This window comes from Budorcas taxicolor, chromosome 10 (assembly GCF_023091745.1).
Source record: "Budorcas taxicolor isolate Tak-1 chromosome 10, Takin1.1, whole genome shotgun sequence".
NCBI classification, from domain to species: Eukaryota; Metazoa; Chordata; class Mammalia; order Artiodactyla; family Bovidae; genus Budorcas; species Budorcas taxicolor.
This window is the reverse complement of record NC_068919.1, coordinates 8,392,325-8,408,900: the sequence shown is the minus strand read 5'-3', so window position 1 is coordinate 8,408,900 and position 16,576 is coordinate 8,392,325. Positions and strand designations below refer to the sequence as shown.

Below are 16,576 nucleotides of genomic sequence, written 5' to 3'. Positions count from 1 at the left end.
GCAGGGGACTGGGACTGGCATCCGTACAGTGTGTGTGTGCTCAGCTGCTCAGCCGTGTCTGACTCTTTGTGACCCCGGGGACTGTCGCCCACCAGGTTTCTCTGTCCATGGGGTTCTCCAGGCTAGAATCCTGGAGTGGGGTGCTGTTTCCTACGCCAGGGGATCTTCTCGAACCAAGGACTGAATCTGAGCCTCCTGCGTCTCCAGCGCTGGCAGGCAGACTTCCTCCCTAGCGCCACCAGGAAGCCACAGACACGCTCCTATGTGTAAAGCAGATGCCTGATGAGAACCACGTGCACGGCACAGGGAGCTCTGGTCAGTGCTCTGTGGTGCCCTAAATGCCAAGGAAATCCAGGAAGAGGAGACACACACATCTCACACATCTGTGGCTGAATGGCTCTGCCGTACAGCACAACCTAACACAACACTATAAAGCAAAGATACTCTAATTAAATTAAAAAAAAAGCAGAGCTACTAAATGATTTCCAGTTTCATCAAAAATTTTGGCTTTGGGACTTCCCTGGTGGTCTAGTGGTTAGGAATTCATCTTCCAAAGCAGGGGACACAGTTTCTATCCCTGCTGGAGGAACTAAGATCCCATATGCTGCTGGCCAGCTGAGCCTGGGCACTACAATCAGGAAGCCCAAACACCGCAATGAAGAGCCTGCACACCACAAAAAGACCCAGAGTAGCCAAATAGTAAAGCAGAATGCAAAAAAAGAAATCTGGCTTAACTATGCCACCATTGTGTAAGTTTTCAAAATTATGATGACATTACCTTTTCTTCATTTGTCGTAGAAGAATCTGGATCCTTTCTTTTTTTCTTCAATTTTTTATCTTTACTTTGTTTTGTGCCAGAAGTCTGATAAGGCTGCAAATCCACTCGAGAATGAAACTGGTATCGACCACTTTCCACATCACAGTAGTAATAAATTCCAGTGGAGGGATCATAATACAGCTGGTTTTCCTTTCAAAGTGAAGGGAACAGTAAGTTCTATTCATGGTGAAATAAAATGGAAAACTAAACTTTCTAGTAAATGTGTTTCTTTAAAGAATTACAGTTTTTTCTGGAAAAAAAAAAAGATAACATAATAAAAATGCTTGTAATTTTCCAAAATACCATTCAATATCTCCTCTAGTTTTCCAAGTGTGGAAAATAAATACATATATATATTAAATTAAATCTCAGATAATTGCCAACATTTGACCATGTTTATGCTTACAGAAATAGCAACTTCAGATGGTTCAACAAGAAACCTTTAGAAGTCATGAAAACTAAGGCATGCATCAGAAAAAGCTGACCACATAAAAGCAATTCCAGACTCATCATCTATATAATTACATGGTAATGATTTGGTAGTATAAACCCCTAAGCTCTCCTCTCAGTGTCATAAAGATTTGCCTCTTACTGTTCATGATTCAAAATTCTGGAGAAAATTTGAAAATAAAATAAAGCTCATGAATACTGTAACATAACATTCTATACAAAGAAATCAAACAACTGTCTTCACTAATCAATTCTACACTAAGCAACTACATAAGACTTACTGTAAAGCAGCCATGCAATAAAGAATTTTGGTCAATTATAGATAAAAACTAGAAAGATAAAATTATAGAATCATCTGCATTTATTAGATACTGGCCAAGATTTCCAAATCTTGAAAAACTTTTTCCAAAAACTTTTTGGAAAACTCAGCAGTGGCCACAGGACTGGAAAAGGTCAGTTTTCATTCCAATCCCAAAGAAAGGCAATGCCAAAGAATGCTCAAACGACCGCACAATTGCACTCATCTCACACGCTAGTGAAGTAATGCTCAAGATTCTCCAAGCCAGGCTTCAGCAATACGTGAACCGTGAACTTCCTGATGTTCAAGCTGGATTTAGAAAAGGCAGAGGAGCCAGAGATCAAATTGCCAACATCCGCTGGATCATGGAAAAAGCAAGAGAGTTCCAGAAAAACATCTATTTCTGCTTTATTGACTATGCCAAAGCCTTTGACTGTGTGGATCACAATCAACTGTGGAAAATTCTGAAGGAGATGGGAATACCAGACCACCTGACCTGCCTCTTGAGAAACCTATATGCAGGTTAGGAAGCAACAGTTAGAACTGGACATGGAACAACAGACTGGTTCCAAATAGGAAAAGGAGTACGTCAAGGCTGTCTATTGTCACCCTGCTTATTTAACTTATATGCAGAGGACATCATAAGAAACGCTGGGCTGGAAGAAGAACAGGCTGGAATCAAGATTGCTGGGAGAAATATCAATAACCTCAGATATGCAGATGACACCACCCTTATGGCAGAAAGTGAAGAGGAACTAAAAAGCCTCTTGATGAAAGTGAAAGAGGACAGTGAAAAAGTTGGCTTAAAGCTCAACATTAAGAAAACGAAGATCATGGCATCTGGTCCCATCACTTCATGGGAAATAGATAGGGAAACAATGGAAACAGTGTCAGACTTTATTTTCTGGGGCTCCAAAATCACTGCAGATGGTGACTGCAGCCATGAAATTAAAAGACGCTTACTCCTTGGAAGGAAAGTTATGACCAACCTAGATAGCATATTGAAAAGCAGAGACATTACTTTGCCAACAAAGGTCCGTCTAGTCAAGGCTATGGTTTTTCCAGTGGACGTGAGAGTTGGACTGTGAAGAAGGCTGAGTGCCAAAGAATTGATGCTTTTGAACTGTGGTGTTGGAGAAGACTCTTGAGAGTCCCTTGGACTGCAAGGAGATCCAACCAGTCCATTCTGAAGGACATCAGCCTTGGGATTTCTTTGGAGGGAATGATGCTAAAGCTGAAACTCCGGTACTTTGGCCACCTCATACAAAGAGTTGACTCATTGGAAAAGACTCTGATGCTGGAAGGGATTGGGGGCAGGAGGAGAAGGGGACGACAGAGGATGAGATGACTGGATGGCATCACTGACTTGATGGACGCTGAGCCTGAGTAAACTCCGGGAGTTGGTGATGGACAGGGAGGCCTGGCGTGCTGCGATTCATGGGGTCGCAAAGAGTCGGACATGACTGAGCGACTGAACTGAACTGGCCAAGATTTGATTGAATAGTCTATATCTTATTTACATCATAAATCCATGCAGATCAGACCTGGAAACATCTGGCAATACACTGAGATTAAGCAACTAAAGCTTCCTGAAAAAGAATTATTTTTCTAAGTGTTGATACTACTACAATTTACTAATTCATTTTGTCAGTCTCTTACAAAAAATATTTATAATCCTCACTATCCTTCCTTTAGCTAAAAAACTGAATGGAAGCTTTAAATCTTTATTTCCAATGATAACAGAACTTCTACAGCTGAAATCTTTTTAATCTGTTACCTTTCAGCCCGAAATACAGACATTTGAATTATGTAAAAAAATTTTTATTTAATTAAAATAAAATGAAAACTAGCAAAATAAAAATGGCAAAACAATGATGCCCCTACTCCAAAGACACACAACCTGCAGAACGTGATTAAGCATTTACGGAAGAGATGTCAGGAGGAAAGCTACAGAAAGGAAGGTGGAAGAATGGCAGACGCTAATGTCATATACTCGGAAATCGCGTATTTTCCTAGAAACCAATTAGCTAATCATTATTTTCTTTGGTAATAAGAGTTTAAACATTTATTTCCTGGGTATTAATTAACATTTTCAATTGGCATACTCCTATGAAAGAAAACTCTCTCTTTACAAAGTATTTACAAAGTACTGTACCAAGTGCCAACTGACAAGCTAATGAAATCGAGAAAATATTTACTCTTATCATTATGTTCCCTAGATTAGTTAATACCAGTTCCTATAACTGGAATTGTGAATATCTACTCCACTTTGTGGCACTCATTACATTCTGTAATTCCTGAACCAGATCATATTTGTAGACCACAGAGGTTGAAGAATGTGGGTGTACTGAGTTCCATCATTACTGTCATCAAAAGCTGAAAAAATCCAACTCAGTACTAGATCTTCAACAATCAAAACACTGCATTATAAATCAAGAATTTTATTTTCTGGTTTTGTCCTAGTTGGTGGTTCACTGCATTTCTGATTCCACACTAATTCCCTAGTTCTCACTGTTAACAGATCGATTTTTTTTTTAAGTAGAATGCTTAAAGGACACAGAAAATAAAACACTAATAATAAACATGCCATAAAGAACTTTTAAAAAAAGATTCCTTTGTGGACTAAAATGAATTCACAAAGATACAGGTATTTGAAACAATTAAAAAAAAATCTCACCGCCAAGCCTAGAACCAACAATGCTACTTCTGTATAAATTCTACGAAAAAATGTTAAGTTCTAAAACATTTTACAAAATGCAGTTCTCATCTCTTTTTATTAATAAATATGCTAACATTTTTGTATGTTACTTTACAATGTAAAGGTTATTAGATCTCTCTAAAATAGTAATCTATAATAACACAATTAACTCATCTAATTAAATAAACATAAAAGTATAGTATCATAAGCTATTTTATAAATCTTTATTCTTATCAAGTAGCTCTGAATCAAGCAATTTTTACATGCAGCTCTCTGCTTTTCTTAGTTCAACCTAAGGTTTAATATTAAGCATTCAAGCAGCTAGGAACACAACCATCCAGTATGAAAAGGTCTGAGACACTTACGGAATCATAATAGAATCCAGTACTGTGATCAAAATACAATCCAGTGTTCTCATCATAGCTAAAGCCAGTCTGTGATACAGCAGCTTCTGCTGCAGCTCTCAAACTTTCAGCTAGTGATGAACCTTCTAAGGATGTATTCTCTGTTGCTAACGCAGATGCTGGCTCCTAGATATGGTACAATCATGTCAAATAGGACAAAAACATCCTTAAATAAAAAAGTAACAGAATTTGAACAATAAACAGACCTATAAACTATTTGGAATATAAGACCTCAGTTTCTGCAATGGAAAGGGATGGCTATCAATTACAATTTGATTGCCATTAAAAAAAAATATGTCAGTTAATTAAAATCTGACCCCGTTTTGAAGACATGAGTGAGTGAGTGACCATTATTCAAAAATAAATATCTAATACCATAGGGAAGCAATCCACAAAATACAGACGGAACTATTCTTTACGATAAATGTTCAGGATTCTTCAATAGTTATAGGTGCAAAGGAAACAATTTTGGAAAACAGATGGGTGAGGAAAGCTATGAATTCTATATCACACATTAAGCAGTTGCCCTGTATAAACCTTACAAGATCCTGATTCAAACAAACTGTAGAAACTAATTTATAAAACATTCTGGGAAATTTGACAATGGCATGATGTTAGACATAAAGGAAGCATTGAAAGAAGCTGGTGTGAGCATGGTATTGTGGTTGTTCAAGATTTTTTGGTTGAGTCAAAACATACTGACAAATTTTGCTTTAGTTTACGTGTACCATACTTTTTCTTTGGAACACAATAGAGTAGGAAAACAATAACACATATGAATCAGTTCTAATTTTTGTTTCTCAAAAAGTGTATAATTTACTACATAATTACAGCATGTTTACAACCCTTGCATATGCTGCGATAAAAGAAAGAACTCTATTTTTCTCCATAATAACAACAAAGAACAAGTTCCTATAATAACAGTTTCAAGTAAAGCACTCTATTACCTGTGAATTTGAGGCAAAATGGTCCTCTTGTCCAAAATTAACATTTTCTGTTACATCAGTACCAGCACAAGTATCATTTTGTATGTGAGACTGGTCTTTAGAATTAAAAGTAGAAGCTTCGATATCCTTATCTTCCTGAACTGAGAGTTCAGATGCTTTATTTGAAAGATTAACTTCATTATAGTATGTCTGATAGTAATAATCTATTGCAAAAACAAAAAGTGGTATCATATTAGAATAGTGTATATAAAAGAACTTAATTCCAAAACATTACCAGCAAACACCAAAGAGCACACATTGCATGCAACTTGTATTTTTACAATTAAACACATTTTAACAGATTAAAATGAAGAGTGCAAGTAAATCTGCAGGATGCATCTTTGATTCTAACATCACCTTCAGTACCCTAGCTGTCAAGCTAAAAAGAAAAAAAAAAAGGTAAGCAGATTTGGATTTTCCATAGCAAGAGTAAAAAGAGAAAACAGGTAGACAGGTTGTGTTCTGTCCAAAAAAATTAGCAACTCTTAAAAATATCTAAGCACCCACCTTAGTGTTGTTGACTATCAAACAACAATGGAATAAAGACAACATGTCAAGGGCTCATTTTTCCATCACATTTCAGTCACGATGCTGACTTTTTAAAAAAACATACCATAATTTGCTAAGTTGTGCACAGAATAAACAAGGCAAAATTGATTGGGAAAGACCATTTCTTGTGATTCCTATTTGTTAAAACCCAGGTGCTCAGTGATTTTGCCTCCCAACATCATGCCATTGATGAGGCCATGGTTGTAGGCCCAGCCTCCTCCCAGAAGGACCTGAGACTGACACGGAACTGATACTAAGTGTAATACGTCAACAAGAAAACACACCCCCTGGTCACAAGTAAGGCGAGGAGAGAGGAGACGGTTTGCAGCAGAGCAAGAACTGCTCGGTGAACATGCCAGTCAAAACAGCAGCAATACTGTGCATTTATAAGAGCAACAAGTTCTGCTTTCCCACAAGAGCAAACAGATTATCTGAAAATGCCAAGTCATATAGAGAAAAGGCAACTCTGTAACAGCTCTATTTATCTAGGGGTGTGTGTGTGTGTGTGTGTGTGTGTGTGTGTGTGTGTGTGTGTATATATATATTTTTTTTTTTTTAAGTTTAAAGAAAATGCCACACTAGCACGATTTGAAGGTGAAAGTATTTGGATAGCTTCACTGTAAGGTGAGTACCTGAGATTGACCAAGGAGGGTGGTTCTCTGTTTGTACTTCTACATCAGACTTTTTATTATCTTCGTTTCTCCCACAATGGAGTATTTTACTGAGCTCTTCTACCTGAAAAAAAAAAGGCTTTAGGAAATAAACCATACAGCCACCTACTAATATGTACATTATTCTCCTAAAATTACAGTAATTATTTTCCCTGGTAAAAGTTTGGAGAAGTACCAGGATCAGCTAGTTTCCTTTCAGAAAAACTAAAAATACTATAATTGGCTTTCATCTTTTACATCTGCAAAGGGAGGTGTTTTTATTCCTATACTCTCTTGGGAAACCTCAGACTATTCCTTCCAAAAATCAGACTCACAACATCAGTAAGACCCTGTGAACAGATTTATTTACTTCTAACAAAATAAGAATGCCTTTATACTAACATTTTAACTGGTCAGCAGCTCTCCCTGAGGAGAATTAAATTACCTAGTATCATTCAGTGTTCTCCACCTGGAATTAACTATTCACTTAAATAATGTCACTCATATACGTTAACACACTTTTTTCTTGAAATATTAATCTTACACCTAAATAACTGGAGAAGGAAACAGAGATGACTGCCTCAGGGGGGCCTCTGGGCTCCCTGTACCTCACTGAAGGTCAAGGCCAGAGCACCAGAGTGTGAAGAACACCCATCTACAGAAAAGAGCACTTATTAGCAACCTCAGTCAGACAGAGTCTCAATGCAAGACTCAATTCAGCTCAGTTCAGCCCAGTCACTCAGTCATGTCTGACTCTTTGTGACCCCATGAACCACCGCACGCCAGGCCTCCCTGTCCATCACCAACTCCTGGAGTTCACCCAAACACATGTGCATCAAGTCAGTGATGCCATCCAGCCGTCTCATCCACTGTTGTCCCCTTCTCCGCCTGCCTTCCATCTTTCCTAGCATCAGGGTCTTTTCAAATGAGTCAGCTCTTCACATCAGGTGGCCAAAGTATTGAAGTTTCAGCTTCAGCATCATTCCCTCCAATGAACACCTAGGACTGATCTGCTTTAGGATGGACTGATTGGATCTCCTTGCAGTCCAAGGGACTCTCAAGAGTCTTCTCCAACACCACAGTTCAAAAGCATCAATTCTTTAATGCTCAGCTTTCTTTATAGCCCAACTCTTACATCCATACATGACTACTGGAAAAGCCATAGCTTTGACTAGACAGACCTTTGTTGGCAAAGTAACGTCTCTGCTTTTTAATATGCTGTCTAGGTTGGTCATAACTTTCCTTTCAAGGAGTAAGCGTCTTTTAATTTCATGGCTGCAGTCACCATCTGCAGTGATTTTGGAGCCCAAGAAAATAAAGTCTGTCACTGTTTCCATTGTTTCCCCATCTATTTCCCATGAAGTGTGGGACCGGATGCCATGATCTTAGTTTTCTGACTGCTGAGCTTTAGGCCACCTTTTTCACTGTCCTCTTTCACTTTCATCAAGAGGCTCTTCAGTTCTTCTTCACTTTCTGCCATAAGGGTGGTGTCATCTGCATTTCTGAGGTTACTGACATTTCTCCCGGCAATCTTGATTCCAGCTTGTGCTTCTTCCAGCTCAGCATTTCTCATGATGTACTCTGCATAATAGTTAAATAAGCAGGGTGACAATATACACCCTTGACGTACTTCTTTCCTGATCTGGAAAAGTCTGCTGTTCCATGTCCACTCCTAACTGTTGCTTCCTGACCTGCATACAGATTTCTCAAGAGGCAGGTCAGGTGGTCAGGTATTCCCATCTCTTCCAGAATTTTCCAGTTTATTGTGATCCACACAGTCAAAGGCTTTGGCATAGTCAATAAAGCAGTAATAGATGTTTTTCTGTAATTCTCTTGCTTTTTCGATGATGCAATGTGAGATTATATTCCTTATAAGCATGAAACTAAAATACAAGCTTCCACATATTTCTTTCATGTTACATAGAGGTTAAAAAGAGAAAGGTGGTAAGACTGATTATATACTGATTTTCTATGCATTTCATCAAAGAAGGCAATAGCACCCCACTCCAGTACTCTTGCCTGGAAAATCCCATGGACGGAGGAGCCTGGTAGGCTGCAGTCCGTGGGATTGCTAAATTGGACACAACTGAGTGACTTCACTTTCACCTTTCGCTTTCATGCATTGGAGAAGGAAATGGCAACCCACTCCAGTGTTCTTGCCTGGAGAATCCCAGGGACGGGGGAGCCTGGTGGGCTGCTATGGGGTCGCACAGAGTTGGACATGACTGAAGTGCCTTAGCAACTTAGCATGCATTTCATAAATGATCAGATCTGCTGCTACCACCAAAGCTGGAACTAGACTGAAGCAAGCAAGGCACCAAAGGCACAAAATGTAAGGAGGCACTCACACTTAGGCTCATGAAAGTTTAGGACAGTACCTGAGAATCAGGACCCCCGTGAATTTTTCGCCTTAGGTTACCGATTGCCTTGCCCTAGTCCTGGTTCTAGCTACTACTACTATTACTGTGAACAAGATAATTTATTTAGCACGTGCTACATTCTAGGCACTACACTTGGTACTTTGGATGACATCACATTCATTCTTACAACCACCTTACAAACTGGCTGTCCTAATCCCCATTTTAAACATGAGAAATTTAAAGAGATAAAGTAATTTGTACAAAGTTTCTTTGACTCTAAAGCCTGTACATTTATGTGTTTAACTGCTAGTTCAACTTCAGTTCTCAAGCCAATTTTTCACTGCTCCAGAGAAACCACTACCTAGTAATCAGCAACGACAGTTAACAAACTCCACCCAACTCCAGGGGCAGCTGACCAGAAAGATAATAAAGAGCCATTACGATCACTAGGAGAGTTACAGCTTTCTGTGCATTTCAATTTTTCATATTAGACGACTATCGAGTTAACACTAACAACCAAAATGCTAGCTCTTCAAAGACTAGCAGAAACGTTTTCAGAATCTCTAGCAAGCAGAACTTTCACAATTTAGAATTATAAAAGGATTTTTTTTAAGGCTATCAAATTTTCCTCCCCTCTCCCCACAATATTTTAACCGTATTTGTAGTCTCCTGTAGGTGTCCAAGAAAGAGCTGTTGAGTAACCAAACACAAATTTTCTATATCATAATATTAACAACTCCATACAATGGTCACAGAAAGTCACTGCAACTCAGCACTTATTTGCATAGCTTATTTGACAAAGCATAACAAAGTCTGATACTTTAATTTTCACCCTACATATGTGGTTTTAGGAAATGTACCAATATATGTCAAAGGACAACAGTTTAACTGAAATTAATAATTACATGTAAATATAACTTGTTGGGAAAGAATGCAATAAACCAAAACCATCAAGCTGGAAAAATTACACTGTTTAAAAATTCAAGGGGGTTACTGATTCTCAGGTACTATCCTAAACTTTCATGTGCCTAAGTGTGAGTCTCCTTAAATTTTGTGCCTTAGGTGCCTTGTTTGCTTCCCTCTAGTTCCAGCTTCAGTGGTAGTAGCAGATGTTTGTCAGTTTAAATATTTGCCCTTACTGTATTTTATGGCAAAGAGTTAGCTGCTTAGTGTCTTTAACAAACAGAGTTCTATCTTCCCGACTTCCACCAGACAACTCAAGATAAATGCCCAGAACAACCTCACATTAATACCTTCTTGCTCTTTAGTCGCTCAGTCGTGTCTGAATCTTCACGACCCTATGAACTGTAGCCCATTAGGCTTCTCTGTCCATGGGATTTCCCAGGCAAGAATACTGGAGGGGATTGCTATTACCTGCTCCACACGATTTTCCGAACCCTCCCACTCAGGTCTCCTGAATTGGCAGGTGGATTCTTTTACCACTGAGCCACCAGGGAAGCCCCCTCACATATGTATAGCGATCAAAACGGTGAAACAGTTTATGGGCGCTTAATTTGACTTAACCTTCATCAGTTGGTCCCATCACTCTCATTTTATGAGCAACCAAGGCTCAATTCAAGGCTCAACCAAGGTCGCAAAGAGTCGGACACGACTGAGCGACTTGAACTGGAACTTGAAAGCTCAATTTCAGTTCACCCTTCTAGACAATGATAAATGGGGCTGATTGCAATTGGTGCTTTACAAACTCAAAAAGTGATCTGGAATATTGTAAATGTGCCTACTGCCAAGGGGATTTTACAAGTGAGAATGAAAACTCAAGGTCCTTAAGTTCACTTCACGCCCGGTCGCAACTGCAGCTCACGCATTTCATCTAAACCGAGTACCCCAACTCTTAGGTTTGTTCCAAAGGTTCTTGTAATTAAAATAGCACAAAACTTTTAACTCTTCCAGGAACTCTCTAAAGCAGTCCAGGGCCCTGCCAGGGAGCCCTCCCGAGGCGATCCCAGGCCTCGAAGGCCTCGCCGCTGGGTGGGGCGTGGGGCTGGAACCGGACGGCGCACCTGGGTGCGGAGCTCCTGGTTGTTGCTCTCGGCGCTCTGGTACAGCCGCTCCGTGTGGTGCAGCAGCTTCTCGATCTCCCGCACTTGTCGCTTGCAGCTCCGCAGCTCGCGTTCCAACGTCTCCACCTTGCGCCTCAGCTGGGCCAGCTCAGGCTCGGGGGAGGGTGGCGGCGACGGAGACAACGAAGGCGGCGGCGCCTCGGAGGCCATGGGGTCCGGCGCGAGGCGGCCCGTGGGCGCGGAAGGGGCTGCGCTCAGACCGAGGCGGACGCCGGTGGACCCGGGAGCCAAGGGAGCGCGTGGGCAGCGAAAGGCGGCCTCAGCTCCGCCCGGCCGCGGCGGCCCCTGGCCATGACGCCCTGAAGCTTGTTCCCTGTAGCCGAGAGGGACTGCGGACAAACAAGGGAACGGATAATGCGCACGGCCCAGCCAGGCCGGCTTTCAAACAGTAAAACTTTATTGGTAACTTCCCGTCCAACCGACCCCGTAAGCCTCAGAAACGTTAGACAAATGGGCGGGCTAGAGAAGGGACCGAAGCGATCCGGCCGTTTCTCGGCGGAACCGGAAACGATGGTGCCGGCGGTGGGTGGGACCGAGACGGAAAAGGAAGCGACGGGAGCCGAGAAGGGCCTTACGGCGCACAAGCGCATGCAGCCAGGTGGGCGGGGCGAGGGCGGGGCTGGGGCGGGGTGGGGCGGCACCGAGGGCTTGAAGAGCCAATGCGAAAGCTGCTACAGACTGTAGCTCAGGAGAGATGAACTAAGTCGAGCATTCTTGCAGGCTTTTACCATCGTACGCTTTCAAAACGTTTTCAAACTTTTTGCGCAGAGTTCACTTCCTACCTGCTTATTTTACAGAGAAGAAGAGCGAATCTCCAAGAAATGATTTGCCAAGAACTAATGGCTCAAGCGGTAAAGAATCTGCCTGCATGCAGGAGACACAAGAGACGAGGGTTCCATCCCTGGGTCAGGAAGACCCCCTGGAAAAGGAAAGGGCAACCCACTCCGGGATTCTTGCCTGGAAAAATCGATAGACAGAGGAGCCTGGCGGGCTGCAATCCATGGGGTCTCTAAAGAGTCGGACACGACTTAGCGACTAAACCAAACCATAGAATTAATACTAAACCAAGACTGAAACGTAGTGTTCTGATGCTCTGCTTGCTTAGTGCTTCTGCAGATTCTGTGAGGTTAGGAACCCCCAGTACAAGAAAACAAATTCCTTTAGGTCTGGCTTGCAGAGAGAAGCATCCCTGGTGGGAAAATAAGCAGAAAGATTCTATGCAAGCAGGAGAGAAAGTTTTTCTGTTTCAGTGGATCTATTTGGTGTTTCGTCTACATTGAACTGGCATTTCCTCAGCAGCCCTTAAACTGATGAGGGCTTCTTGAAACACCCTTCCTTAGCCAGGGTTATTTAGAATCAGAGCCTGACCTCAGAATGCTGGGCCTGAGCGTTTGGAAGTCAGCGACTACATCTTGTCCATCTTCTCCCAGGTCTTAGCCCAGTGCCAGTCACAGAGCTGCTGCTGCTAAGTCGCTTCAGTCGTGTCCGACTCTGTGCGACCCCATAGACGGCAGCCCACCAGGCTCCCCTGTCCCTGGGTTTCTCCAGGCAAGAACACTGGAGTGGGTTGCCATTTCCTTCTCCAATGCATGAAAGTGAAAGTGAAGTCGCTCAGTCGTGTCCGACTCTTCGCGACCCCATGGACTGCAGCCTACCAGGCTCCTCCATCCATGGCATTTTCCAGGCAAGAGTACTGGAGTGGGGTGCCATAGCCTTCTCCGCAGTCACAGAGCAGGTATCCTTAAATATTTGCTGAACGTAAGAATCCTGTTAGATGTCCTAGTTCAGTGGCCGCTGTGACTGCTTTTTGTCCTGTGCACTGCCTGCTAGTTAAGTCTCAGGGGGTGAGCTCTCCAAAGGGAACCTGCCCTCTAGGTCCTGCACACATTATTCCTTAGGCTTTGAGTCCAACAAGGAACCACAGTACTCTCCTAGCCATCAAAAAATGTTTAATGAGAAGACACAGTATGTCCTCTCCGATGTAAAATAGAGATGTGCTGCCCGCGCCACCCCATCTGACCTACCTTAAAGCATTATGAGTCTAATCAAGAATTTGTCCAAATCTTTATATTAAAAGCTATTTTTCCATCTTTGGGGTGGGGGCAGTGGGATAAGGAATCCCATAAACACCACTTGTAAGTAACCTTAAGGTAAAGGGTACTTCCTAGCTCATTTTATAGATGAGATTTTTAAGTTTTAACCATTCATTATAAAATGAATAAATAAACTTATTAGCTGCTACTTGAAGTAATTTTTTTATTTGCCTCAACGGTAATCCATTTAATCCTAAATTCCAACCTATCCTGCAACTAATCTATAACTTACCTCTGACCATTAGTCTGGAAGAAAAAGTGACAGTTTTTTTTTTTTGAGGAAAAAAAAGCTTTGTGTATCAGGTGGAAATTGCATGAAGGTTCTAAGTAACTTAACTTAGTCTGCTGTGCCATGCCATATGTCCTTAAGTATAATCTATCCTTATCCTTCAGTTCAGTTCAGTTCAGTCACTAGTTGTGTCCGACTCTGCCACCCCATGGACTGCAGCATGCCAGGCTTCCCTGTCCTTCACTAGAGGACAGAGAAGCTTCTCCCTGAGTTTGCTCACACTCATATCCATTGAGTTGGTGATGCCATCCAACCATCTCATCCTCTGTCTTCCGCTTCTCCTCCCGCCTTCAGTCTTTCCCAGCATCAAGGTCTTTTCCAGTGAGTCAGTTCTTCACATCAGGTGGCCAAAGTATTAGAGCTTCAGCTTCAGCATCAGTTCTTCCAATGAATATTTAGGACTGATTTCCTGTAGGACAGACCGCTTGGATCTCCTTGCAGTCCAACGGACTCTCAAGAATTTTCTCCAATGCCACAGTTCAAAAGCATGTTCTTCAATTGGTTGAATTAAGCTTCAATCAATTCCTTATCATTTCTTTTGAAAATTTTTATTTGCAAACATATTTGCAAACAAAGTGACCAACAAGGAATTAATCTCCAAAATACATAAGTAATTCAAGCAACTCAATATAAAAAAAATTTTTAAATGAGCAGAAGATCTAAATAGACGTATCTCCAAAGAAGGCAAACAGATGGCCAAATAGCACATGAAAAGATGCTCAGCATCACTAATGGTTAGAGAAATGCAAAGCAAAACTATAATGAGGTATCACCTCATACCATCAAAATGGCCATTATCAAAAAATCTGCAAACAATAAATGTTGGAAACAGTGTGGGAAAAAGTGAATCTTTCTACACTGTCGGTGGGAATGTAAATTGGTACAAGCATTATGGAGAACAGTATGGAGGGTCCTTAAAAAATTAAAAATAGAACTACCATATAATCCAGCAATCCCACTTCTGAGCATATATATCTGGAGAAAATCCCCCACTTCTCTATAGCTTGTTGTTATACCACTTCACCTCTACAGAAGACCTGCACTGGTACCTGTTGTTGCTAACTAAACTAAATCCAGAGGGATTTCCACTTTGATGAAAAAAGGCAAAATCTGAAAATAGTGTTCAGCATTTGTTTTGCAGCACCCAGAGCAGTGAGAATGGCACCACCCAGCTCCTTGCAAAAGAACTATCTCAGCACCTCAACACCAGCCTCCATGGCTATGGACTGTGTCTGTGAACATTTGTGCTTTAATCTCCATTTATTTTGTGTACACCCATTAGCAAGATGTATCTAAAAGGTATCAGAAAGGTCAAAGAGAGATCACAAGAATATTGTACTTATCATAAAACTGGACGTGTTGATAATTAAGAAGTCTGATCGTGGTGAACAAAATAGACACTGTGCGTGCAGTGAACCTGACTGCATCCACCCTTTGTACCAAGTGCACACAGGAGAGGTTCTTCAAAGCTGCCAAAGTTACTATTATTTCTGCTAGTGGCAAAGTGGTCTCCAGTAATTGACAAAATGGAAAGTCTGTTGCTTGAGTGGACTCATAGATGTACAAGGTTCAGCATTAAGTTATCCTATGTTTACAGAGAAATCAGTCCATCTTTTCAATAAACTGAAACAGAATGATGGTGGTTCAAGTGTGGCAACAGTGGAATTTAAAAGAGGTCATGCCCATCACAAGCATGGAAATTGAAACTGTAATCAGAAATCTTTCAGCAAACAAAAGCCCAGGAACAGACAGCTTCACAGCTGAATTCTACCAAAGAAGAGCTACCAGAGAAGAGCTACCAGAATTCTACCAGAGAAGAGCTAACACCTATCCTACTCAAACTCTTCCAGAAAATTTCAGAGGAAGGTAAACTTCCAAACTCATTCTATGAGGCCACCATCACCCTAATACCAAAATCAGACAAAGATGTCACAAAAAAAGAAAACTACAGGCCAGTATCACTGATGAACATAGATGCAAAAATTCTTAACAAAATTATAGCAAATAGAATCCAAAAACATATTTAAAAGATCATACATCATGACCAAGTGGGCTTTATCCCAGGGATGCAAGGATTCTTCAATATTCACAAATCAATCAAGGTGGAGGAATCAACCTGCCTGACTTCAGACTATACTACAAAGCTACAGTCATCAAGTGCCGGGGTCCAGCCCCAGTGGATTCAGGGTAATTCGAAGAGAAGACAGAATCAGCATCCTAGAAAAATGCTATTTAATTAGAAATATAAAGAGAGATTAGAAAAGAATAGTGTAGTAGGAAAATTAGTGGAGAAAAGGAGGCTGAATAACTTGGTTTACGTGGAATACCAATAAAACTCCAAGACAAGGAGTTTGCACCACCTACGTAGGCCACCGGCACCCACTTGAATAGCGGAGGGTGCCCCGCCTTGGGCTCCCTCTTGCATGGGTCTTAGAAACCAGGGCAAAATTAGCAGGCTTGGCGAGCATCCACGCTCCAGATGGGAATTCAGCCAGAAGGGGAAAGAAAGAACGACATGGGGGAATCAGTCTTTCCAGAAACTGATCTGTTTTCTTTATTTTCAGGTTAGCTTATATACTTTTTGTTATACATAGGGATGAATACAGAGTCACGTGGGGTCAGCAGACCTGACCTTTATCAAAATCAGGTGCTTCATATAAATGTATACAAAGGTCTTAGGGGTTTTACATCATCTTCTGGCCATGAGGCCTGCTGACATTTTATGGCTCTTTCTGATGGATGAAACTGGAGCCGATTATACAGAGTGAAGTAAGTCAGAAAGAAAAACACCAATACAGTATACTAACGCATATATATGGAATTTAGAAAGATGGTAATGATGACCCTATACACGAGACAGCAAAAGAGACAGATGTAAAGAACAGTCCTTTGGACTCTGGG

General features: G+C 41.2%; 1 protein-coding gene across 1 annotated transcript in view; it reads right to left on the bottom strand.

The window, feature by feature from the left end:
• Nucleotides 1-11,708, bottom strand: part of AGGF1 (angiogenic factor with G-patch and FHA domains 1) — a 44,310-nt gene extending 32,602 nt beyond the window's left edge. The window contains exons 1-5 of the mRNA XM_052646532.1: nt 11,234-11,708; nt 6,835-6,937; nt 5,615-5,817; nt 4,629-4,793; nt 779-967 (exon numbers count right to left, since the gene is read on the bottom strand). Coding sequence (XP_052502492.1) covers nt 779-967; nt 4,629-4,793; nt 5,615-5,817; nt 6,835-6,937; nt 11,234-11,443 — 870 coding nt within the window. The 5' untranslated portion in view covers nt 11,444-11,708. The remainder of the gene's footprint in view (nt 1-778; nt 968-4,628; nt 4,794-5,614; nt 5,818-6,834; nt 6,938-11,233) is intronic.
• Nucleotides 11,709-16,576: the final 4,868 nt, after the last annotated feature.